The sequence below is a fragment of the Phalangium opilio genome, unplaced genomic scaffold, assembly GCF_054372755.1.
Source record: "Phalangium opilio isolate 3A_F unplaced genomic scaffold, DU_Popi_V2 ptg000209l_1, whole genome shotgun sequence".
NCBI classification, from domain to species: domain Eukaryota; kingdom Metazoa; phylum Arthropoda; class Arachnida; order Opiliones; family Phalangiidae; genus Phalangium; species Phalangium opilio.
This window is the reverse complement of record NW_028324217.1, coordinates 2,533,630-2,557,502: the sequence shown is the minus strand read 5'-3', so window position 1 is coordinate 2,557,502 and position 23,873 is coordinate 2,533,630. Positions and strand designations below refer to the sequence as shown.

Here is a 23,873-nt window from a genome sequence, read left to right as displayed (position 1 = left end):
GTTCTTAATCAGTCATCCCTTTTATCATAAGTTTATAAGATATGTTCCGTTCCATAAGTTTGTCACTGGTAACTTAGAAACTGGAGCTTGTGATCAAGTGACGTCGGTGTAACGTCATAGATTCAGGGTAAAGCGAAGACGCCTGGTGAGGCGTTGTCAAAGGCTTAGTATTAATTCTAAGTATACCCTAGCTAGATTAGTTAATTATTAAATGCATGGACATATATTGTAATTACTATTGAAATGAACTGTAGGCCCGCGGCTTTACGTCATTGTAAAACTAGATTATCATATTTTAAAACTGATATAAATTTAGCTTTAAAGGCTTAGCGCGGTTAATTGTTTGAAGTTCCGACCTTAAGATAATAATTTGCTTAGATTAGATCAGGTATTGTGTTGCTTTTCTGAGATTTGGGCATTTATTGAGTGTTTATTTAATGTTGTTTTGGTCTGTTTTCCTTGAATCGTCTCAATTTTTGTTATTTGAGGCTATAACAATAAATTCCACGAAGGTTTATTTCGTAAATAGGTGAACAGCGCGTTGAACTTAACATTTCTGCAATAAAATTGGGGTTTCTTTTCTCAGTAGTACTATCTATCAAGGTTTTAAATTACGATTTATCTTTAGGGTGATAAGACCTCAGATCAAATGTTGTTTCTTAAGTCTGGTAGAAGTGATAAGGTGTATAAATACAACATAACCGCTTGTTTTGCTTTCTTTAATTCAGAATAAGTATAAACCGAGTAATGAAGATATTCATGAATTATACCATTTTCACGTCTATTTTACTATAAATCGTCTCTAACAACTCTAACTTTTTTATTTCTGACTTATTAAAACTTAATTATGTTTTATGCATGCTTTTATTGTAATCTAATTAGTGTTTTAACAAACGTAATGGAATGTCTTCTTTACTTTGTTGATATTGACAATGAACTTCAATATGAACATAAATGTACTTTTTTAAATATCTTGGAGGCAAAGTAGTTTTGTGTAAATATTGCGCAATATTTTGACTTTCGGTGGTGTTTTCGCTAGCAGACGACACAACACAAGTCGGGAATGTGTTTTTAACTCAGCTGTGTCCACGTCCTAAAATAAATCGAAATGGTTCCAGTTAAAGCGATAAATTACGCTAATTTAAATAGAAATCAAGTCAGTCTAGTCATCATTAAGGAACCGGAGTTCAATGAACCATATTTTGTAATTAAACCGGTAACCTAGGCTTAGTGAAGTGTCTTATAAACAACAGAACACATAACCTAGTGCCCGAACTGTGTCAACTTAATTCTAACGTACTTAATTTAATAGACATTTCAAGGTAAATTAAGCTTCATTTAACAATTAAAACACGAATTAATTACTATTTAAGCCCAGTAGTCGAGTATTTACGCTATAGTTTATAATATTCTGTTAATTATGGAAATATTCAAAGTTCTTAACGTAAACACAGCTGTATCCATTTAATGTAGCGGTTTTTACTTAAATTACGTTTATTCAGAGAAATTTAAGAAACTGTTCCCTAGTTTTTGCGTTCGTAAAGTCGTTAAATGTGAAGCTGAAACCTACATTCACCATTTCAGGTCCCACTTTTTTCAACTCGCGATGTCGAGTGACGAAGAAACCAATGCTAAACCCTTAAGAATTCGTTTTAATCCGTCCAGTGAAGCTCCTATTTTATTGGATAATGAAATTAACGGAAAAGATGTTAGATTAATGTTAAATAACAACGGAGATTTGGAGAAACAAATTATTGTTAACGGAAGTTCAAATGTGTCACCCAGTTTGGTTAAAAGAGTCAGATTCTCCATGCATAGAGATGCTCTTGACCAACTTGAATTGGAAAACTTGTACCATATTGACAAGGAACCAAAAACCCTCAAGCATAAGGTAAGTTAATTAATGTTTTTTTAATTTTTGAAATTTTCCGTGTTGTTATAGGCCTAAGCTTAGTTAGTGTATTAGGCTATCGGAGACTTAGGTAGTTAAGAAGTTATTTATTATTTCTAGATAGTTAAACGCCTTAAAAGCGCATTTTGTTGCAATGGACTTGACATTCTAAATTTCTTGAGGTCAATTTTCCCCGTTCTTACGTGGCTTCCTCAATATAAGCCCAAAGAATATCTATTTAGCGATGTAGCAGCTGGATTTACCATAGCTATTTTGCATATTCCACAAGGTGCATATAACTTTTTATTTTTAACATAAAAACCACCAAAGGCAGAAGTCAATAACTTTTAGTATAAAATTTCCGATTTTAAAATGACCTTCTGTGACCTTTACAACCGCGATATGATTCCCGTAGCACCTCTGACCCCTATGGTGCGACCATGACCTCTGTAAGCCTTATTGATTCTATGACCTTCATGTCCCCTATGGTCACTAAAATGATTTTTGTGACGGTCACAACGCAATAACCTATTCTAGAATGAATGCCACTAAAATTAGTATGACCGCTTTGACCTCTGTAACTCCGATGACCTATTTGTTCACTCATGTACAAAAACTTCTATGACTACTATGACCCCTGAGCTAACACAATGTCGTTAACCTATGTACGCCATTAAAATTATTGTGACCGCTTTGACCTTTGTAACCTCGGTGGCCTATTTATTCACTCGTGTACAAAAAAAAAAATAAACCTCTATGGCTACTGTGACCCCTGTGCTAACACAATGTCGTCTTTCCCTATGGAGGCGACTAAAATTATTATGACCGCTTTGACCTTTGTAACTCCGCTGACCTATTTGTTCACTCATGTACAAAAACGTCTATGCTACTATGACCCCTGCGCCAACACAGTGTCGTCTTTCCCTATGTACGCCATTAAAATTATTATGACCGCTTTGACCTCTGTAACCCTATGACCTTATTGTTCCCTCGTGTATAAAAACTTCTATGGCTGTAATAACCGCGATGATCTTTAGACTTTTGGTTACACCATTTTAAAACCTCTATTACAGCAATGACCGCTATGACCTTTAGACTTTTGCTTACTCCGTATTAAAACCTCTATGGCTTAAATGACCACAATAACCTTTACGCTTTTGTTTAATCCATGTTAAAACCTCGATGGCTGCAAGGACCACGTTGCCCTTTGGTTTAATCCATATATATAAACCTCCTTGACCTTTCGATCTGCCCTCTATAACCCCTATTAAATTCTTGACCACTTTTATATTAAAGTTATTCTCTTCTGACCCCATTCAGTAACCCGGGCCATTGTTTGTCCCAGTTCTTCATACACCAGTTCAATTTTCAGGAATGGCGTATGGGTTATTGGCCTCTGTTGAAGCCATCAATGGTCTTTACGTCTCATTTTTCCCCGTTATTGTGTACTTCTTCATGGGGACTTCGAGGCATATTTCATTGGGGACATTCGCGGTTGTTAGTTTAATGCTAAGTTCGGCAGCTGACCAATTGAACGCGGTTGTATCTCGGGAACCCTTACCCGTCACACCAAACGCAGTCAATCTAAGTCAAGTTATCGATGCCTCCTTTGATATTCCATTGATGCCTTTCGAAAATGACGAGTTTAACAGCAGTGATACGATGTCCTACCCCGAGGTTATCAATGATTTGACCACAATGTCTTCTTCAACTGACTTAGACGCTAATTTGTGGCCTCCAACCAGACTCGAGGCATTGACCGCCATGTGTCTTATGACCGGGATGTGGCAGGTTCTTATGGGAGTGTTTCAACTCGGGTCCCTTACCGTGGTTCTAAGTGATCAGTTAGTTTCCGGGTTTAGTACCGGTGCCGCGGTTCACGTGGCCACTTCACAAATGAAGGATTTGTTTGATATAAGGGTCAAGAGATATAGTGGACCTTTCAAAATTATATATGTAAGTGATGGATTTTTTTATTTTGGTTTTTGAGGACGTTTTTCCGATGTTAAAAGGGAGGGTTCCGATATTTTTGCGAAATTATGTACGCGACCGTAAATGTCTTTTGAGAAAATTGCGAAATCTTTAATACCGAATTGCGAAACCTTTAAGACCGAATTGCGAAATCTTTAATACCGAATTGCGAAATCTTTAATACCGAATTGCGAAATCTTTAATACCGAATTGCGGAATCTTTTAGACCGAATTGCGAAATCTTTAATACCGAATTGCGGAATCTTTTAGACCGAATTGCGGAATCTTTTAGACCGAATTGCCAAATCTTTTAGGCCGAATTGCCAAATCTTTTAGGCCGAATTGCCAAATCTTTTAGGCCGAATTGCCAAATCTTTTAGGCCGAATTGCCAAATCTTTTAGGCCGAATTGCGGAATCCTTAAGACCGAATTGCCAAATCTTTTAGACCGAGTTGCGAAATCTTTAAGACGAAATTGCGAAATCTTTTATACCGAATTGCGAAATCGTTAAGACGAAATCGCGAAATCTTTGAGACGAAATCGCGAAATCTTTAAGACGAAATCGCGAAATCTTTAAGACGAAATCGCGAAATCTTTAAGACGAAATCGTGAAATCGTTAAGACGAAATCGCGAAATCTTTAAGACCAAATCGCGAAGTCCCCAAAACTTTGAAACCAAATCGGACACTTATCTACCACTTTATTCTAGAGCTACATGGATATATTTGGTGACCTTGGCAACTCGCGTCTGGCCACCCTTTGCGTGTCAGCCATAGCCATACTAATTCTTGCCTTAGTTAAAGAACAAATTAACGCTAGATTTAGGAATCGATTACCAATGCCTGTACCAATTGACTTAATTGTGGTAAGCACCAAGCTACACCATTTTTTTAAAAAAAACCCACAATCAACTAAACAAAATTTTATAAAAGGTCATATTGGGAACACTTATCAGTTTTCTCGCTGACCTTAACCGTAACTTCGGGGTCAAGATCATGGGCACTATTCCAACTGGACTTCCCAGTCCAACCCCTCCTAGACTTGACTTGTTACCAGTGGTCACTGTTCCTAGTTTAGTCGTGGCTATCGTGGCCTTCGCAGTGTCCTTATCAATGGCCAAGATATTTGCAAAGAAGAATAAGTACACCATTAACCCCAATCAAGAATTGGTGGCCTTAGGGTCTTCAAATATCGTATCTTCCTTTTTCTTGTGCTATCCGAGCGCCGCTTCCTTATCAAGGTCGGTAGTACAAGAAAGGTCCGGTTGTAAAACGCAAGTGGCCAGTTTGGTTTCTTGCTCAATTATGTTGGTTGTTTTGTTGCTGATTGGACCTTTGTTTTATACTTTACCAAAAGTGAGTGTTATTTTGTATTTTATATATTGAAGTATTTACATAAGGCTATCTTACTCTGCGTAAGTATTGGTCCAAAGGGATGCATGGATATTTGCAACGCGCGTGTAATAGTTTAAAGGGATGTATTGTACAATGCGTTATGTAGGGGTGGGCCCATATCAAGCTTAAAATTTACTCTCTTAAATCAAGATGTCGTGGCAATCTTTAATAGAGCTATCTCAGTTGTGACGTCAGTGCCTAGGTAAGACGTCACGGACTTAGCGTTGGTAGTGGGCGGCCATGATTGGTACCGCTTTGGTTCTATGTACAAATAGTATGGGTGACGTCACACTAAGGTTCCTGAGATAGCTCTATAGGTGCGAGCGCAGAAACGAGGGGGGGAAGCATGCCTTCAATCTCTGCTCTTTCCCCCCGGCTACGTATTTTGTATTGGAGACTTTTTAAAAAGGCTTATTCATATTTGGTTATTGATGGATAATGGCCAATACTATAAGCCCCGTTCTTAAGACCCATACTTATGGAGAGTAGTATAGGGTTATGTTATCTATGGATTTTAAAGGTCTTGAAGTGATAGGGTTATTGTATTATTTCAGTGTATTTTAGCCAGCATAATTCTAGTGGCATTAAAAGGAATGTTTATGCAAGTTTTAGACTTTAAAAAAGCGTGGAGAATATCCAGATCAGACGCTGTAAGCTGAAAGTTAAATATAATTTAATATATACAGGGTGTTCCATAGAACCATCCCTCCCTTTTTGGAAGAACACCCTGTATATAGTGGTTAACTTGGTATATAGTTATATATATAAATATACTTTTAAAGATGATCTGGTTAGTTTCGTTTTTATCCACCGTTTTGATTGATGTGGATTATGGTCTAATCTGCGGCATTATATTTTCATTATTAACTGTATTAGTTCATTCTGTGACGTAAGTAAATTAGGATTAATTACTGAATTAAGTTTTAGGGGTTTAAGTTTAATACGAGTTTCGTATTTAATTTAATTTAAAGACCGCACAGATGTTCACTAGGTAATCTTCCTAATACAGATATCTACCTCGATACAAAACGTTTCACCGAGGTAATCTTTATTTTTAATTTTTATCATTTTTTGCGTTTTTACTTTTTTGCGCTTGACTTTGGTGTGAGCAAAAGTATCCATAAGATACATTTTGGCTGGCTGGCGGGCTCATTTTCGTGTGCACTTTATTTTACAGGCGAAAGAAATTCCAGGTTTAAAAATATTTCATTTCGGTGCCGCGTTATATTTTGCTAATCGTGAAGTATTCAAGACTTCAATATCGAAGTTTTTAGAGGAGACCTCAATGTACATAAGTTATATTGCGTGTTTCAGGGTTTATGTTAATTTTTTTTAGGGTTTTTTTTTTATAGGCAAATTATTAAGTCGCCTTTTCATCATTTAATCATTGATTGTTCATCATTTTCGTATCTCGATTGTGCTGGCGTTGAAACGTTAATCGAAGTAACCAAAGAGTTCAAAGATGAGGGTGTTACCGTGTTTCTAGCGGGATGTTCAGGTAATTTTTATATGCTCTTTTTGAACATAGCGCGAATTAAAAACTTGCGATAATTCTACGCGTGTTTTTTTAATATATATTGCGAGCTTTATGTTAAGAAAAGTAGTCCCTGTTTTTTCATGAAACATTAAAATGGCCCCAAATCTTTTATGATAGCCCAAAATACTCTAAATAGCCCAAAATCTTCTAAAATATAGCCCAAAGTTTAAATAATAGCCCAAAATATTTTAAAATAGCCCGAAATCTTTTTAATATCTCGAAATTTCTGTTGAAAATAGCCCGAAATATTTTTGAAAATAGCCAGAAGTCTTTTAAAATAGCCAGAAGTCTTTTAAAATAGCCAGAAGTCTTTTAAAATAGCCCAAAATCTTAAAACAAAGCCTGAAATCTACTAAAATAGCCCAAAATTTCTCCATTTCTACTTAGTTCCAGTCTACGATAGACTTCATTTGGCAGATTACGCGTCTAAGGTGTCACAACCATCAATTTTTCCTACCATTCATGACGCAGTCCTCCATTGCCAGAGACCGTTACCAACTCATGTACCAGTTACTAGTTCTTGCGCGTAATTTCTGTGAAATTTAAAATTGTTACTCAACAAAAACATATTCAGATTTTTTTCTTTTATTTTTTAAAATAATTGTTAATTTAAACGATTTTAACTTTTAGAAAGTTTTGTTAACCGGAGTTTGAAAGTCATTTGTTTTTTATGGTCTTTAGTTTTTTTTATTTATGTTTTGTTAACTGCTCATTACAAGGGAGTAGAAATATGGTAAGTTTAGGGTGCACAACGCCTTGTTTAACGTAACTAGCGCAAATTAGATTTAGCGGCGAAAATGCGAAGTTCTATTCTAGCGACAGTTTTACTGTCTCTTTAAAGGTATTATGAAATCAAAGGTAAAAATTATCAGTTAGGTTACAACGAGTTTTAAAGGTAAGTAGCGCCAATTAAATGTAGTGACAGGAACGCGAAATTCTATCCTATCGGCAATTTACTGTCTCTTTAAAGAGAGTATGAACCAAATGGAAAATGGGCAGTCAGAACTTAGTAGTTACGTCACAACTTACCCTGTGACGTTGAAAATGAAATTATTGCATTTAAAAGTCCTTAATTGGAATATCAGTATTCAAGATGGTAGTTAACTACGTCACTTTCTTCCAAATAAGCTCCCCAAAAAATAATACATAGCTTTAAATACATAGTTTATTCATAAAGTTTATCATTTATTTACAAATAGTAATGTTTTATATTTCACATTCCCTTTTATTTACCGATGTGATATAAAAATTTGCCGGTGTTGCCAATTTAATAGCAATTACAAGTTCGAAAGTTAAATTAATTCAATTCATGTGCAATAATATTCATGTAGATATACAAATTAGATTAATATTTTCAAAAAACACAAAACACGTGCCCCATAATTAAGAAACCTATTTTTGATGTTGAAGATTTATTTTCATGAAAACATGCGCCACTAACATTAATAGTTACTATATATTGTTAGTGAAATATTATTTACAAATAAAGTGTTTTTTATCAAGATATTTATTGATTATTGGTACTGTCACGTGATGTCGTTACTCCCGTCAATAGTTTTACTGACACCTGACCTACCAAATTCCCGCCAATAGTCTCCCTGACCTTAAAAACTCCCTAAAATGGATCCTTTTAAAAGGTAGGGGCAAGAAGCGATATCTAGTTTACTAGGGAGAAGTTATAATTTCGCCTCCACATTTATAATCTAGCTTTATCTCCAGTCCAAAAGACGTAGCCTGTCCGGAGTTAATCCCCGCCTCTAAATTACAACCTGCATCTCATTGGTTCTTGAAAACTCATGTAAGCGCGACGCGAATGACGAAAATTACAGTAATATTTTCCGACTGAGGAGTGGCCGCGAAATAGCCCGGGGCCTCCTTTTACGTCCCCCCCCCCTTGTATTTTGAAAGGGGGACTGGGACTATGGCGCGCCCGAATACTTAGGCATCTTATACCTTCTCCCTAATAAACTAGATATCACTTCTTGGTAGGGATTAAAATAGAGTCAAGTGTTTGGCCATGCTAGTACCGTTCGCAGCACGTCATGAAACAGGTACTACATTTTCCGCAAGTCACATCTGTGACGTAGAATTTGTAAGCTTCGAAAAATAAGACGCCCAAACAAACCAAGTGAAGGCATATGAACCCTTGAAATGCTTTTGTGAACTGATGTAAACTGTAGGTTTTGAAAGCTTCTTCGGTTTGTTTCTGAGCGCAAGGGTGCATCGAAAATTTTAGAGATGGATTCAAATCTTCCAGGGTGTCGGTCTCTAAGACCCGGCGAAGTCTACAATTCAAAATAAAAATTTTACCAGAAGTATATAATACTCCTCTTCGAGTGAAGTGTACCAACACAAAACGGAGTAATTGTAACATGATTCTTCCCAACATATAGCAAGGTTAATTGCTAAACCGAATCACATACGCCATGTAAATAGTTAATTCCTCATCATTACTATATCTATTAGCGCCGCTTAACTATTTGCCAAGGCGCATGCATGCGCTTGTGTGTTAATTAATTTTTGTCCCACGTCAATTGCTGCATTGGGATTTAGTAAATACCAAACAGTTATAGTTAATTCACCCTAGCACGGTGCGCAATAGTTATATACCCATCTTAATTAAGTTTGATGAGCGGGATCGAGCAAATTAACAAAAAGGGTCTGTCTCCCTCGCCTGGGAAGAATTATTCATGTTACATAACTAAAGAGACGATACAGAGTGTCATATCCTTCTTCAATATTATCCCCTTCTGGTGTTAAGGTAAGAGTATGAAATTTTGACTAACTTTTGATTGAAGAATTTGACTAAAGTATCGGTTATATTTCTTCGGAAAATCAAGCATTTGTGGGACATCTTGAAGGGTTTTGATATTCTCAACAGACATTTTCCAGTTCGTTTGTATCGATGTCTAATTACCGTTGTCAATGATGGATAACTGCTTAACAAGATTATTTGGTTGTCTTCCATTTTAGAGAAATATTTACGTACACTTAATTTCTTAACTAAAGCTCTTCCTTCTCTACTTCGTTTAATTATTTCTTTAAAATCCGAGGATGTATTCGCATAACGCTATAAAGTTTTGTGTAAGTTTGGGTCTGCAGTCGGTTTTGGTTTATTTTTTAATTTTTCTCACCTTGACGAAACTGTACGTGGCCGAGTCCTTTACGAACTGCGGTATGACGTTTTTGAAATGCAAAATATCGTGAATATCGTTAATTTGTTTCTCATAGACATTTATAGAGAAATCAGAGGTCATTTTGGACGCGAACATTTGCAACATAAAAAATGAGCAGAGACTCCATATTACTAACAAAAATGTCATGTTTCCTGCTCTGTTGACGTATACGGGACCTGAAATTAATATGATAAGTTCGACGCCATTTTGAGGGAAAGGGGTGTGGCCATTTTAAGCCACACCCCTTGGATCTCTCCCAATAGGGAAAGGCCTCTCCACTCTGGAAAACTATCCGCAATTTTGAGGTAAAGGGGAGGGGTTTTTTAAGCCATACCCCTTTGATTTCTCCCAATAGAGAGCGGCCAAAGGGATCAAGGGTTCTCCACTCTGTAAAGTTCTCCGCCATTTTGAGGGAAAAGGGAGGGGCCATTTTAAGCCACACCCCTTTGATCTCTCCCAATAGAGAGCGGCCAAAGAGATCACGGGTTCTCCACTCTGTAAAGTTCTCCGCCATTTTGAGGGTAAAGGGAGGGGCCATTTTAAGCCACACCCCTTTGATCTGACAGAGTGATATAGGTCTCCGCCTTTTTCAGGGAAAGAGGAGGGGCCTGTTTTCAAAGTTATTCAAGCTATACTTAACTGGTTCCAAAAATATTTCGAACTAGAAACGAGAATGGTATAGCTTGCGTACGGTCGTTTTTAAGTCTGCGGTTTAATTGACCTATGGCGTAGATTAGTAGCAAACTTAACGTCAATCCACCGTAAACCTGTCATTGGATAATTTAAAAAAATGTTACAATCAGCTTCAAAGCTGATTGGTTCGGGTAACATTATACGCCACGCACTTCCAGATAAAAGATGGAATACACGTTTGTTTTCAAACTTCGTACTAAAGGTCCAATTAGAATGTTAGAAGTCGTTGTCAGAACGGGTATTGAAAATTTGAAATCCGATAAACGTTCCTCGTTCAGAGTTATGGGACTGATAACCATATCGCACATCTAGTCGAATACTTAGTGATATAGTCATAAACTTTTGATTGAAATGTGTAGAAACAGGGATAAATTTAATTTTAGAAGTAGGAATGGAGAACAAAGTAATACCAACCCCCCTTCCCCGGGACGGGAGGGGGGTTGGTATGAAAGAAGAGGCGGGAGGGTCATAGCGACAGAGGTAAAAATGAATTACGTATTTTTGGCCGTCCCCGTCAGCAACGTCATCAAAACGTAGTTTAAAACTGAGCCAATAAGATAATTTAAAGTTTTCGTTACGTGTTCAAGGGAGGGGCTCTATACTGGGTGGTCTATGAGTTTGACTGAAGTAAATACTAATCGTTCTCCATTCCTACTTCTAAAATTAAATCTATCCCTGGTAGAAATGTATTCGTACGTTTTTTTGCAACAAACCCAAATTTCCAGTCCAAGTACCTTTTACCGTCTTTCTACCTGAAATATCACTGTAACCGTAATACGAAAAGCTGCAGTAGATTAATTTTAATTAGTATTGGTGAGTAATTACGGTTATTAGTCACTTAACGATGCACGTACTTCAAGGCGTAATGCATCCTCATCATATCCATGAAGCGAACCATATACCCAAGTGCTGTTCTACGATCTTTATGGATAGTTGTGTATGGTGAAGCCTGAAATAGTTTTTTAAATGCTAATTTATATAATATTTATAGAAGTGACACTAGGAATCGTCGCTACTGACTTCGTATAAGGTAATTACAAGTGGACGTCCTAACCCAAAGTCCGTTGCCATTGTTTCATTTATGAATTGGGAGATTTTACCAATTTGCAAAAGTTGGGTAGGGCAAGTTGTTAAATTTAAAACTATTACAATTCAAGCCACCGTTCAAAGTCAAACTGGACACTCGTTTAATGAACCTACTTGACCGGTGTGAAAACAGTTTTATAATGGCTTTGTTGTTAAATGTCAACAAAAATACTGATCACTGCTGAAGTTTTGTTTGATTGCGCTATGTTTTGTTTAGTGTCAGCTTTAACAGCAAATTTACACTCCAAAGTCAGGTAGACAAAGCCCTAGCTGTCATAATAAATGCGGTTATAAATGATCGATTTGACAATTTCAAAGTCGAATAATGAATGCCTTGGTCAACATAAAGAGTTTCCAATCATAATTATTAATGATGAATCTTCAAAGGGAAAATAAAAACCAACGGTGTTAAGTTTCCTAGAGAAAACAATTGTCTCCATGACCTTTCACCTGTACATCATAAATAGGCCTAACGATTAATAAGAACGCAAAATATTGTTTAAAATCAGGATTTTTATTTTAAAAATTTAAAAATATATTTTTATATTTAAATATGACCTATTTAAAATTACATTTAGTTTAATTTCTTCCTCTTAATTGTATCCGATACAGTAGGGGGTTCGTCTACCTCACTATTAGAATCAGTAGATGTACTACTGTCTTTCTTTGGCGGCGAACTTAACTGTGATTCAGGCCAACTGTCACTGCTGTCGCAGTATAGCTCTGATATAAACTCAACGGCGGCACGGCGAGCTGTACTTGAACTTGCATTTTCTGCTTGAGAACCGAGTACTTCACCACTTGACACGTTACTGCTAGAAGCCTCTTGGTTTACATTGTGGGGTTCAGGAGTATCAACGTTTTCCTGGGCAGGGCTGTCAGTTTCCCTTTGGACTGAAGCCGGCCTTGGACTGAGAGACTCCTTTTGCTCTTGACGTTGACTTGCACCCGAATCACGTGTCGTTACATCACAAGATTCCGCTAATTCACCTGGTTCCTCTGGTACTAGCCTCAATTGGCTCCACACTTGCAGTGAGCCCGAGCTCTTCTCCGCTGGATTGTTTGGTTCTTGTCCCATTTGATTCTGCGACGCAGATGCTCCCGAAGCTCCTGCTTGCGAAAGATGATGGGGTTCGGATTCCTCTGGAGGATATCGTTCCAACACTGGTGGTAGCGTAAGATCAAGGGGTTCGGATTCCTCTGGAGGGTTGAGTTCGAAAACTGGCGGTAACGTAAGATCAAGGGGTTCGGATTCCTCTGGAGGGTTGAGTTCGAACACTGGCGGTAACGTAAGATCTAGGGGTTCGGATGCCTCTGGAGGGTTGTGAGCAGTAACCGGGGTCTGGTTGGAAGTTTGAGGGTCATAAGTAGCACTAGAGACAGTAGACGTTGTTCGAGGGTAGGAAGATCGTATGTTGGATCTTTGTTGAAGATGCAATCCACGTTCACGTAAACGTTGCATTTGGGGGAAAGACATTGAACTGAGCTCTTGGGTGACTAGTGGTAAATTCTGCTCTGATTGGCGTTGTGTTAAGGATCTCACGGATGTTGGTGAGTCACTAAGAATACGGGAAGAAACGTTCGACTCTGCGAAGCTTCCTTCGGTCGGTAAATTTTGTTGTCTACGCGCATTATGTTGATTTATCAGCAATTGGTACATAAGGGCTCTTTCGTGAGTGGCCTGTGTTTGCTCCGCTTCCGAGTTATAATGACTACGAGTTGGTAAACTCTGCAAAAAATGTCTCTCTGGAAAAATATTGTACAACATTCCGTTTAAACTTTCGTTACGAAACCGACTAGAAGTAGATTGATCGAAGTTGTTCCCCGGGTTTCTGAATGCGTCAATTAAGTTACGCAACTCCGAGTCAATCTACTCCCGTCTTATTAAGCATCGTTTCACCAAAAGTCAAACAGCACCATATTCTGTCATAGTAGCATTCCTATGCATCAAGTAGCGTGCAACGTCGGTGTGTCCCCGTAACATGGCTCGGACAATTGGCGTTCTACCGGCACTATCCCTCGCGTTGATATTGACACCTTTGCTAAGCAGATAATACACGGCATTACTAAGGCCCATCTCGGCTGCTAGATGCAATTCGGTGTTACCCCGATGGTCCACGCGCCCTACGCCAACATTGTTCAACAGTAACGTCATGGCCACTTTCTCTTCTCCATTTTCTAAAGCCACGTGCAAAGGTGTTTGGTTGTCGAAGGTTAACATGACCCCGTAACGGGGCGCTATCGCGATGAGGAATTCCACGACATTGACGTGTCCGTGTTCACATGCGATGTGCATGGCACTATAACCGCGCCTATCCCTGATCAGCCCGCCCCTGTCGTGAGGTAACATATTATGAACGTGAACGAAATCCCCAGTTCGGGCGGCGTCTAGTAAGGAAAACAGCATATTAGCGTCCATTTCCAGTCAACAAGAGAGCGCAGATTTAAAATGAACATACCTGATGTTATTCGTTTCACTTTTATGATCCTTCAAAAATAATGCGATATTTTTTTATCATGTGATATTTTTAATTTTAAAGAAAGCTTAAAAGTTTTTTCCACTTCGATCTTTTATTTTTATCTTGAATTTTTTTTGTGCCATACTTTTACATACTATATTATATTCTTAAGTTGATTTGATTCAAAGATAACATGATCCGAGTAAGGAAGACAATGTCTACAAACTCTACATTGAGCCATTTGAGCTTTGAAAGGGGTTTTTTCATTACTATCTATATTGGCACAGAATTGATTAATAAAAACCGTCTTTGTAGACAAAGACGGGAAAATGTAAGAGAAGAGTGTAGAAAAGTAATTGCCTGAAGTACAGATATTAAAGGGACTGTAAAGAAGGCATCGGCGGGTGGGTAAAAATTATTTGAAATACGTCAGAGGCACGTGACCAAGGAGAGGCGTGGTTCAAAGAAGCTTAGTTCGTTTTATTTCGAAAACCACCACTTCATGGAATTGGCGCTGCAATCTCGCGAAAAACAAGGACTAGATGTCCAGTTCCACTCCATGAGGAGTCTTTGTATCCTGGCATCACGTGATGTCTGTGACGTATTTCAAATAATTTTTACCCACCCGCCGATGCCTTCTTTGCAGTCCCTTTAAATTTTCACTTTTGAACACATGATCATAAAACATCAATTATTTGATAAAATTCTTATCTTAGTTTTACTGACCACTGCTTCAGTTTTGGTTGCTCGTTTTTAAACAGAAGTGCATAAGATATCTTCCATAAGTTTGTCACTTCTAACTTACAAACTGGAGCTTGTCATGAAGTGATTGAGGTAGGTCATAGATTCAGGGTAGAGCGACGCCTGGTGAGGCGCTGCCAAAGGCTTAGTACAGACTAAATATGAAGATGGAGTGTAGGATTTCAATTCTCGCTTGTCGTTCTCGAACTAGATCTCAGTAAGTCCGTCTCTAGCATTACGAAGTATTGAAAGTGTCATACGTATGGAACATATGAACTTATGGTGTAAATAGTAAATGATGGTTTTAGGTTAGAAAATATGATCTATGTTTTGTTAAGTGTCAGCTTTAACAGTAAATTTACTCTTCAAAGTAAGGGAAACAACTGACAAAGGCCTAGCTGTAATAATAGATGAGATTTTTAAATGATCGATTTGACAATTTCGAAGTCGAAGAATTAATGCCTTGGTCAAAATAACGAGTTTCCATTCATAATTATTTATGATGAATCTTCAAAGGTAGTATAAAAACCAACGGTGTTAAGTTTCCTAGAGAAAACAATTGTCTCCATGACCTTTCACCTGTACATCATAAATAAGCCTGACGATTAATAAGAATGCAAAATAATTTTTAAAATCTGGTTTTTTATTTCTAAAATTTGGTTTTTTATTTTTAAAATTTATAAATATATTTTTATATTTAAATATGATCTATTTAAAATTACATTTAGTTTAATTTCTTCCTCTTAATTGTATCCAATTCTTCATCCGATACAGTAGGGGGGTTTGTCTACCTCGGTATTAGAATCAGTAGATGCTGGCGTAGCTTGAGTGGAATTTCTATCAGGCTGCGGACTAGGCTGAAGTTCTGGCCAACCGTCACAGCTGTTGCAATATAGCTCTGCCATAAACTCAGCGACGGCTTGGCGAGCATTTTCTTCTTGAGAACGAAGTACTTCACCACTTGAACATGGCTTTATATTAAAATCCACGTCATTGCTAGAAGCCTCATTGTTTTCATTGTGGGGTTCAGGAGTTTCAGCGTTTTCCTGTGCAGGGCTCTTGGGTTCACTTTTGACTGAAGCCGGCCTTGGACTGAAAGACTCCCTTTGCTCTTGACCTGCCCCCGAATCACGTGTCGTTGGATCACAAGGTTCTTCTAATTCACCTAGTGGTTCTTCCTTTATTACATTGCGTGGCTCATCCGGTTCTAGCTTCAATTGGTTGCAAACTTGGAGGAGTAAACCAGAGTTCTTCTCCGTTGGATTAGGTTCTTGTCCCATTTTATTCTCAAACGCAGATGCTACTGAAGCTGCTGCTTGCAAAAAATCATGGGGTTTGGATTCCTCTGGAGGGTTGTGTTCCAACACTGCTGGTAGCGTAAGGAAAGATGGTCGAAGTGCGGATGAAATTGTCCTTGGAATGTATGGTCGAAAAGCTCCGGAACCTTGAAGAGAAGCACTATGGAGTTCACGATTCCCCGAAGGTGACCAAGGACGGCATAATGGTGGACAATTACGACGCGATGCTTCGGGGTACGGTAAAGTGTTTCCAGTGTATGGTTGGCTAATGTAGAAAGGATGGTTAGCAGTAACCGGGGTCTGGCTGAAAGTTTGAGGGTCATAAGTAGCACCATTGACAATGGACGTTCTTAGAGGGTAGGAAGAACGTGTGTTGGATATTTGTTGCGGATGCAATCTACGTTCACGGAAGCGTTGCATTTGGGGAAACGAGCAGTCGACAGGTAAGGGGAATGATATTGAACTGAGTTCTTGCGTGACTGGTGGTAAATTCTGTTCCGATTGGCGTTGTGTTAAGGATCCCACGGAAGTTAGTGAGTCACTTAGAATACGGTAAGAAACGTTCGACTCTGCGAAGCTTCCTTCGATCACCATTGGTCCTTGGCTTATTGGTAAATACTGTTGTCCACGCGTAGTATGTTGATGTATCAGCAACTGGTACATAAGGGCTCTTTCGTGAGTGGCCCGTGTTTGCTCCGCTTCCGAGTTATAATGACTACGAGTTGGTAAACTCTGCAAAAACAGTCGTTCTGGAAAAATATTGTACAACATTCCGTTTAAACTTTCGTTACGAAGCCAACTAGGAGTAGATTGATCGAAGTTGTTCCCGGGTTCCTGAATGCGTCAAGAGTTACGCAACTCCGAGTCAATCTACTCCAGTCTTATTAACCATCGTTTCACCAAAAGTCAAGCCGCACCATATTCGGTCATAGTAGCATTCCTGTGCATCAAGTAGCGTGCAACGTCGGTGTGTCCCCGTTCCATGGCCCGGACAATTGGCGTTCTACCGGCACTATCCCTCGTGTTGATATTGATACCTTTTCTAAGCAGGTAAGCCACGGCATTAAGAAGACCCATATCGGATGCTAGATGCAGGACGGTGTTACCCCGATGGTCCACGCGCCTTACGTCAACATTGGTCTCCAATAACGTCATGGCCACATCCTCTTGTCCGTTTTCTAAAGCCACGTGCAATGGTGTCTGGTCGTCGAAGGTTAACATATTTCCGTATTTTGGCGCGTTCTCGATGATGAATTTCACGACATTGACGCGTCCGTATTCACAGGCAATGTGCAAGACACTGTAACCGCGCCCGTCACTGGTTCGCAGGCCGATGTCATGAGGTAACATATTATTAACGCTATCGACATCCCCAATTCGGGCGGCCTCTAGTAAGGTGGACATCATATTAGCGTACATTTCCAGCCAACAGAAGAGCGCAGATTTATAATGAACATACCTGACATTTTTCGTTTCACTTTTATGATCGTTCAAAACTAATGCGAAATTTTTTTTATCATGTGATATTTTTATTTTTAAAGAAAGCTTGAATTTTTTTTCCACTTTAATCTTTATATATTTTTATCTTGAATTTTTTTTGTCCCATACTGTCTTTTGAAGACATTAAAAGAAAATATGTACATACTATATTATCATCATAAGTTGATTTGATTCAAAGATAATATGGTTCGAGTAGGGAAGACAATGTCTACATTGAGCCATTTGAGCTTTGAACCAGTTTGGGAAATAGCACACTTCCTCTGGTCCAAAACCAGTTAATTAATTGCTTGGACTAGTAGGGCTAACTGGTCCTCGGGACCAGTTTATTAATTGCAAATCTATCGGAGAACAAAAGCTGGGACCAGTTCGGAGACCAGTTTATTACTTCGGACCCTAGGGGGTCACTGGTCCCAAGGACTAGTTTAAAAAATATCCTTATTTGCTTTGCCAGACTGATTTGAAACAGTGTACTCTTCAGACTTCAAAGGGGTTTTTTCATTACTATATCTATATTGACACAGAATTGATTGGAGCTCGTTTTTCGAACAGATTAGAGACAAGAGTTTGGAAGGCCTAGGTATTTAACAAGAAGTATTTCACAATAAATCGAAAAATCCTCCTCGAAAAATTAGGGCGCCACATGGTACCGCAAATTTTGAGAATACTTCACATAAATCACGAGTTTTTAAAATTAAATTTATCAAAATTATCCCGTACAAGAAGTTATATATCACTGTAGTATTTCTACTCCGGTAGTAATACATTATTTCTCCTAGTTATTTTTTAGTGTCGTCTGCATCTATTTGTGCTTTTCAAATTTTAACGGTTCAACGTGTTCCAGTATTTTGTTCGGCATTTAGCGATGCGTTACAGTGTTTTTCAAGAGCAATAATGTAAAATTAAGTTAGAAAAATTAATTTTATTGACAGTTTTAGAAAAGTAATGGGTAAGTCGCATGGCATTTAATGTTATCTGTATGTTGACAAAAGTGTAGGGTCTAAATTGCGAACAATTCAACATATTGTTGACTTTTGGTTGTGTAAAATTAAATAATTGAGTTACATTATTTTAAATTAAATCGTAATTTTAATTAAGTTTAAACATGAAAAGTGAAAGCATGTTTACCGTTAAGCGTGTGAATAAGCGTGAAGTGATTAAACGTGAAAACTTAAAACAAAACCGCGTTGTTCGGTTAAAACGTACTCGTAGCGTTAAAGCTAAAGCAAGAAACCCTATTGTTAAGTTATCGCCCTTAAAAATGACTTCGTTTAATCCTAAATTAACATTAACTGAAAATAAATACAATATCAAGCCTTGTTCTGTTATAATCAGGCCATTAAAGTTGAAAGAAATTCCCTGCAAAAATAAGTTACCGCAGATTAAGAAGTGCGTGGTTATATTACACCCATTACCCAATGCGCTTTGCGAAACTTTAAGAAATTCCTCATTACGACTAACTCCGCGACTCAAAGAAAAAATACACTCAAAGAATATCAAAACAAGAAGTGCCAATAATCAAATTAATGCTTCAAAAGTCCGATTAAGACCTTCAAAGGTGCCAATTTGCAATTGTTGTAACTTACAACCTAAGCCTAGTCCCAATAATTGCTCAGTTGTTTTGAATCGGTTAACACTCAAAACTGCAAGATCTTTATCGCCATCTAAGGTACTCTTGCAGAAATTGCCAGAGATATTGCTAAAGGGAAATAACGCGAAAGGCAGAAAAAGCAAAAACGCGGCAAATAAAAAAAGGAAATTGCGTAAGGCATCAAAACCTAGGATTTTGTTGCGCAAGGATAAGGTTAAAGTTCCTAAAAATGATGACCCAAAGCGAGTGTTGCATTTGATAAATGATAATTCAAGGCAACCAGTCGTAAAACTCAATAAAATTTCCGATGAATTTGTAAAAATGATCATTAATGCTCATAATGATAAACCAAAAGTGATCACGCCCAAAACTAACGGTCCAAGTACCACTGCGACTCAGCCCACCAAGACATCACGCGTCATTAAGAGGAAGATGCCCGAACTGACATCAAGTATGCCTAGTACGGCAAAATTACGCGTTATCAGGAGAAAGATGCCCGTACTGGCATCATATACCCCCGAACCGGCTTTAAATACCCCAGAATCGGCTTCAAATGCCCCCGAATCGGCATCAAATGCCCCCGAATCGGCTTCAAATGCCCCCGAATCGGCATCAAATACCCCCGAATCGGCATCAAATACCCCCGAATCGGCATCAAATACCCCCGAATCGGCAACAAATACCCCCGAATCGGCATCAAATACCCCCGAATCGGCATCAAATACCCCCGAATCGGCAACAAATATCCCCGAATCGGCATTAAATACCCCCGAATCGGCATTAAATACCCCCGAATCGGCAACAAATATCCCCGAATCGGCATCAAATACCCCCGAATCGGCATCAAATTCCCCCGAATCGGCATCAAATATCCCCGAATCGGCATCAAATATCCCCGAATCGGCATCAAATACCCCCGAATCGGCATCAAATACCCCCGAATCGGCATCAAGTAACCCCGAATCGGCATCAAGTAACCCCGAATCGGCATCAAATACCCCCGAATTGGCATCAAATACCCCCGAATTGGCATCAAGTAACCCCGAATCGGCATCAAATACCCCCGAATCGGCATCAAGTAACCCCGAATCGGCATCAAATACCCCCGAATTGGCATCAAATACCCCCGAACCGGCATCAAGTAACCCCGAACCGGCATCAAGTAACCCCGAACCGGCATCAAGTAACCCCGAACCGGCATCAAGTAACCCCGAACCGGCATCAAGTAACCCCGACCCGGCACAAAATACCTCCGACCCGGCACAAAATGCCTCCGACCCGGCACAAAATGCCTCCGACCCGGCACAAAATGCCTCCGACCCGGCACAAAATGCCTCCGACCCGGCACAAAATGCCTCCGACCCGGCAGAAAATACCTCCGACCCGGCACAAAATACCCCCGACCCGGCACAAAATACCCCCGCCCCGGCACAAAATACCCCCGACCCGGCAGAAAATGCCCCCGACACTGCAGCAAATACCCCCGAACTGGCAAAAAATATCAGCGAACCGGCAAAAAATATCCCCGAACCGGCAAAAAATATCCCCGAACCGGCATTAAATACTCCGGAACCGGCATTAAATACCCCGGAACCGGCATTAAATACCCCCGAACTCGCATCAAATACCCCCGAACTCGCATCAAATATCCCCGAACTGCCATCAAATACCCCTAACACCTCGCCTCCACGCGTGATCAAGAAAAAAATGCCTGTACTGGCATCAAATAACCCTAACACCGTGCCTCCACGCGTCATCAGGAAAAAGAAGCCTAAACTGGCATCAAATAACCCCAACACGGTGCCTCCACGCATCATCAGGAAAAAGATGCTTGGAATGGCATCAAATGCCCCCGAACCGGCATTAAATAACTCCGAACCAGCAACAAATATCCCAGAACCGGCATTTAATATCCCAGAACCGGCATTTAATATCCCAGAACCGGCATTAAATATCCCCGAACCGGGAACAAATATCCCCGAACTGGCATCCAATACCCCTAACACGGTGCCTCCACGCGTCATCAAGAAAAAGATGCCTGAACTGGCATCAAATAACCCTAAAAGCGTGGCGCCTAAACGCATCACCAAGAAAAAGATGCCTGATGTGGCATCAAATAACCCTAAAAGCGTGGCGCCTAAGCGCATCACCAAGAAAAAGATGCCTGAACTGGCATCAAATGTCCCTAACACCGAACCTTCACGCGCCATAAAGAAAAAGATACCTGGACAGGCATTAAACATCCCTAACACCGTGCCGCCACCAAGCGTCATCGCGAAAAAGATGCCTGGACTGGCACCAAATAACCCTAACACCTCGCCTCCACGCGCCATCAAGAAAAAGATGCCTGAAAAGGCACCAAATAACCCTAACACCTCGCCTCCACGCGTCACCAAGAAAAAGATACCTGGGCAGGCACCAAATAACCCTAACACCTCGCCTCCACGCGTCATCAGTAAAAAGATACCTGGGCAGGCACCAAATAACCCTAACACCTCGCCTCCACGCGTCACCAAGAAAAAGATACCTGGACTGGCATCAAATAACCCTAACACCTCGCCTCCACGCGTCATCAGGAAAAAGATGCGTGGAAAGGCATCCAATAAACTTAGCACCGCGCAATCTCGTGCCATCCAGAAAAAGGTTCCAAAACTGAAGCTAATTATTGCAAAAGACGTTGAATCATCAAGTAGCCAAGAAATGACAGTCTTCACGCAAGCGTTAAAAGCAACTGTACCTTCTAGCGTACCAAATAGAATCGGTACGAGGACTTCCATGACGCCATCGCAAGGCCGCGTTCATAAAGCTCCATCAAAGAAAGTAGTTCGAGCTGTCGTAAAGAAGCCCCGTGTCGTTGTCGAAGAGATGCCGCAATTCATTCCAAACGTCATTAATACCACAGTTGCGCGAAGTAACCAAGTCCTACGCCGCAGCGTCACGCCACCCCGCGTCATCGTGGAAAAGATGCCACAATTTATTTCAAGTTACTCGTCATTAAAGTCCTCCTTTGAAACACCATCTAGCCTCCTCGCGGAAATGACACCCGAACCAAGTCCTTCAAACAATGCCATAATGCCATCATCTCAAAGACACGTTGACCATGAAGTGCAACAAAGTAACGTGACTTTGTCTCGGCAATTAGTTGAAAATAACGTTGCGGAACCAAGATTTGGATCAACGAAATCTCTTAGCAATATCTGTTTGCCAATAACGATGTTCAATCGCAAATTGGCAACACTGAAAGCCCAACAAGAAAATATGTCGAGTTTAAACAGATTTACGCAAAGCGTATCTGAACACGATCCTACTGGGACAGTGTCTAATTTTGTAGGCATATCCGAGGATATTGAAAATTCGTCATATTCAAGTCATACGTCATCGAATTTTGGTAGCTTTCTTAGTAGATATCAGGAATTGAACGCGACGCGTAATACGCTTCCATCTCTATTATCGTCGTTTTACGTTCCCATCAACGATAATCGGCTCAAATCGGATTGCGACAGCGAATGCGATCCCTTACCCAAAAGGAATAAACTCACGCGATCACCTGGTTTACAAATTGAAGAAATATCCCAAGCTTCAAACGCTACCTTCGAGGAAAGTGAACATAACGAGCCATTGGTGGAAACGGAAAAAAGTTGCCAGAAAACAACTCCGTTACACGATGACGCGGAAAACATTCAAACATGTTTGATACAGGAAATGGACACGGATGAAACGGGTAGTGAATCTGATAAAGAAACTGATGAGACGTCCAGTAGTCTTAGTGATTCCGACGAATCTCCGATTAATACCCCTTCCAAAAATGTTGAAACGCAAACTGAGCCATTGGAATGTTATAATGGTGACGCTGATGCAGCGGCCGATTCTGAAGGTTTTGCTAAACCAGTCTCGGAACAGAAAGCTTTACTTGCCGCTTGGCTACAATGGACTGAACAACATGAAGATAATCTTTTATACCAAACTTTTTAAACCATATTGCATGTGTGAACGGAACTACATTTGGTCCGTGTTACAAAAATATTTTTCTTTGTACGCCTATTTTTCATTATTTTTTGTCATTAAAGTTTTTTTCATTCATATTATTCCTTTTCATTAATAATTAATTATGTTATGTCTTTTAATCTCTCAATTGTATAAATTTCAATTTTTCAATGAAAAAAAAAATTAATTCCTCACTATGAATTTAAAGAAGCATTTTTAATTTGTCATTTTTACAAATAAACAAAAATAAATGTGAATTTTTCTCTTATTTCTTTTCTATCTGATTAAATAAAATATTTTAACGAAATTTTTGACTCTGGAATAAGTTATAGCAATATTAATTTCGTCGCGTGTCCGGCGGAGGTAAGTCTGTATGGAAGTCGAAAGCTCAAAACGCAACATATTTCCAGCCCTGTTTTCAGCTTGGGAAATAAGGCGGTGGCACAGGGCAAATGACCAGTTTAAAAATTGCCTGGACCAGTTTAAAAATTAAATCGGAGGGGGTCAGTGGTCCACAGGACCACTAAGAAAATTCAAGGGTTTCCAGAGTCCAGA

General features: G+C 39.4%; 5 protein-coding genes across 8 annotated transcripts in view; 2 read left to right on the top strand and 3 right to left on the bottom strand.

The window, feature by feature from the left end:
• Positions 1 to 23,873, bottom strand: part of LOC149618342 (structure-specific endonuclease subunit EME1-like) — a 78,303-nt gene that overhangs the window by 40,527 nt on the left and 13,903 nt on the right. The gene's annotated exons all lie outside the window — the stretch shown is intronic.
• Positions 1,015 to 8,295, top strand: LOC149618347 (prestin-like). Of its 3 annotated transcripts, XM_089855092.1 has the most exons (12): positions 1,015 to 1,322; positions 1,585 to 1,891; positions 2,012 to 2,180; positions 3,264 to 3,847; positions 4,572 to 4,727; positions 4,795 to 5,217; positions 5,811 to 5,906; positions 6,039 to 6,145; positions 6,228 to 6,297; positions 6,434 to 6,543; positions 6,609 to 6,754; positions 7,181 to 8,295. In XM_089855092.1, exons 2-12 carry the CDS (start codon positions 1,607 to 1,609, stop codon positions 7,321 to 7,323), a joined length of 2,289 nt encoding a protein of 762 aa, XP_089711218.1. In that variant the 5' UTR covers positions 1,015 to 1,322; positions 1,585 to 1,606; the 3' UTR covers positions 7,324 to 8,295. The 3 variants fall into 3 exon arrangements, with proteins under 3 accessions (XP_089711218.1, XP_089711219.1, XP_089711220.1); XM_089855093.1 differs by lacking the exon at positions 1,015 to 1,322 and having other exon boundaries at positions 1,752 to 1,891; positions 2,016 to 2,180; XM_089855094.1 differs by lacking the exon at positions 1,015 to 1,322 and having other exon boundaries at positions 1,752 to 1,891; positions 2,016 to 3,847.
• Positions 8,414 to 9,677, bottom strand: LOC149618346 (uncharacterized). Its single transcript, XM_089855097.1, has 2 exons — positions 9,580 to 9,677; positions 8,414 to 9,078 (listed from the first exon to the last, which is right to left on the bottom strand). The coding sequence occupies exons 1-2, from the start codon at positions 9,645 to 9,647 to the stop codon at positions 8,814 to 8,816; spliced, it is 333 nt and encodes a 110-aa protein (XP_089711223.1). The 5' UTR covers positions 9,648 to 9,677; the 3' UTR covers positions 8,414 to 8,813.
• On the bottom strand, positions 15,571 to 17,848 carry LOC149618345 (uncharacterized). 2 transcript variants are annotated; one of them, XM_089855096.1, is made up of 3 exons: positions 17,706 to 17,848; positions 17,164 to 17,634; positions 15,571 to 16,995 (listed from the first exon to the last, which is right to left on the bottom strand). In XM_089855096.1, exons 1-3 carry the CDS (start codon positions 17,710 to 17,712, stop codon positions 15,710 to 15,712), a joined length of 1,764 nt encoding a protein of 587 aa, XP_089711222.1. In that variant the 5' UTR covers positions 17,713 to 17,848; the 3' UTR covers positions 15,571 to 15,709. The 2 variants fall into 2 exon arrangements, with proteins under 2 accessions (XP_089711222.1, XP_089711221.1); XM_089855095.1 differs by lacking the exon at positions 17,706 to 17,848 and having other exon boundaries at positions 17,164 to 17,665.
• On the top strand, positions 18,236 to 23,625 carry LOC149618344 (uncharacterized). Its single transcript, XM_089855091.1, has one exon. The coding sequence runs from the start codon at positions 18,849 to 18,851 to the stop codon at positions 23,304 to 23,306; it is 4,458 nt and encodes a 1,485-aa protein (XP_089711217.1). The 5' UTR covers positions 18,236 to 18,848; the 3' UTR covers positions 23,307 to 23,625.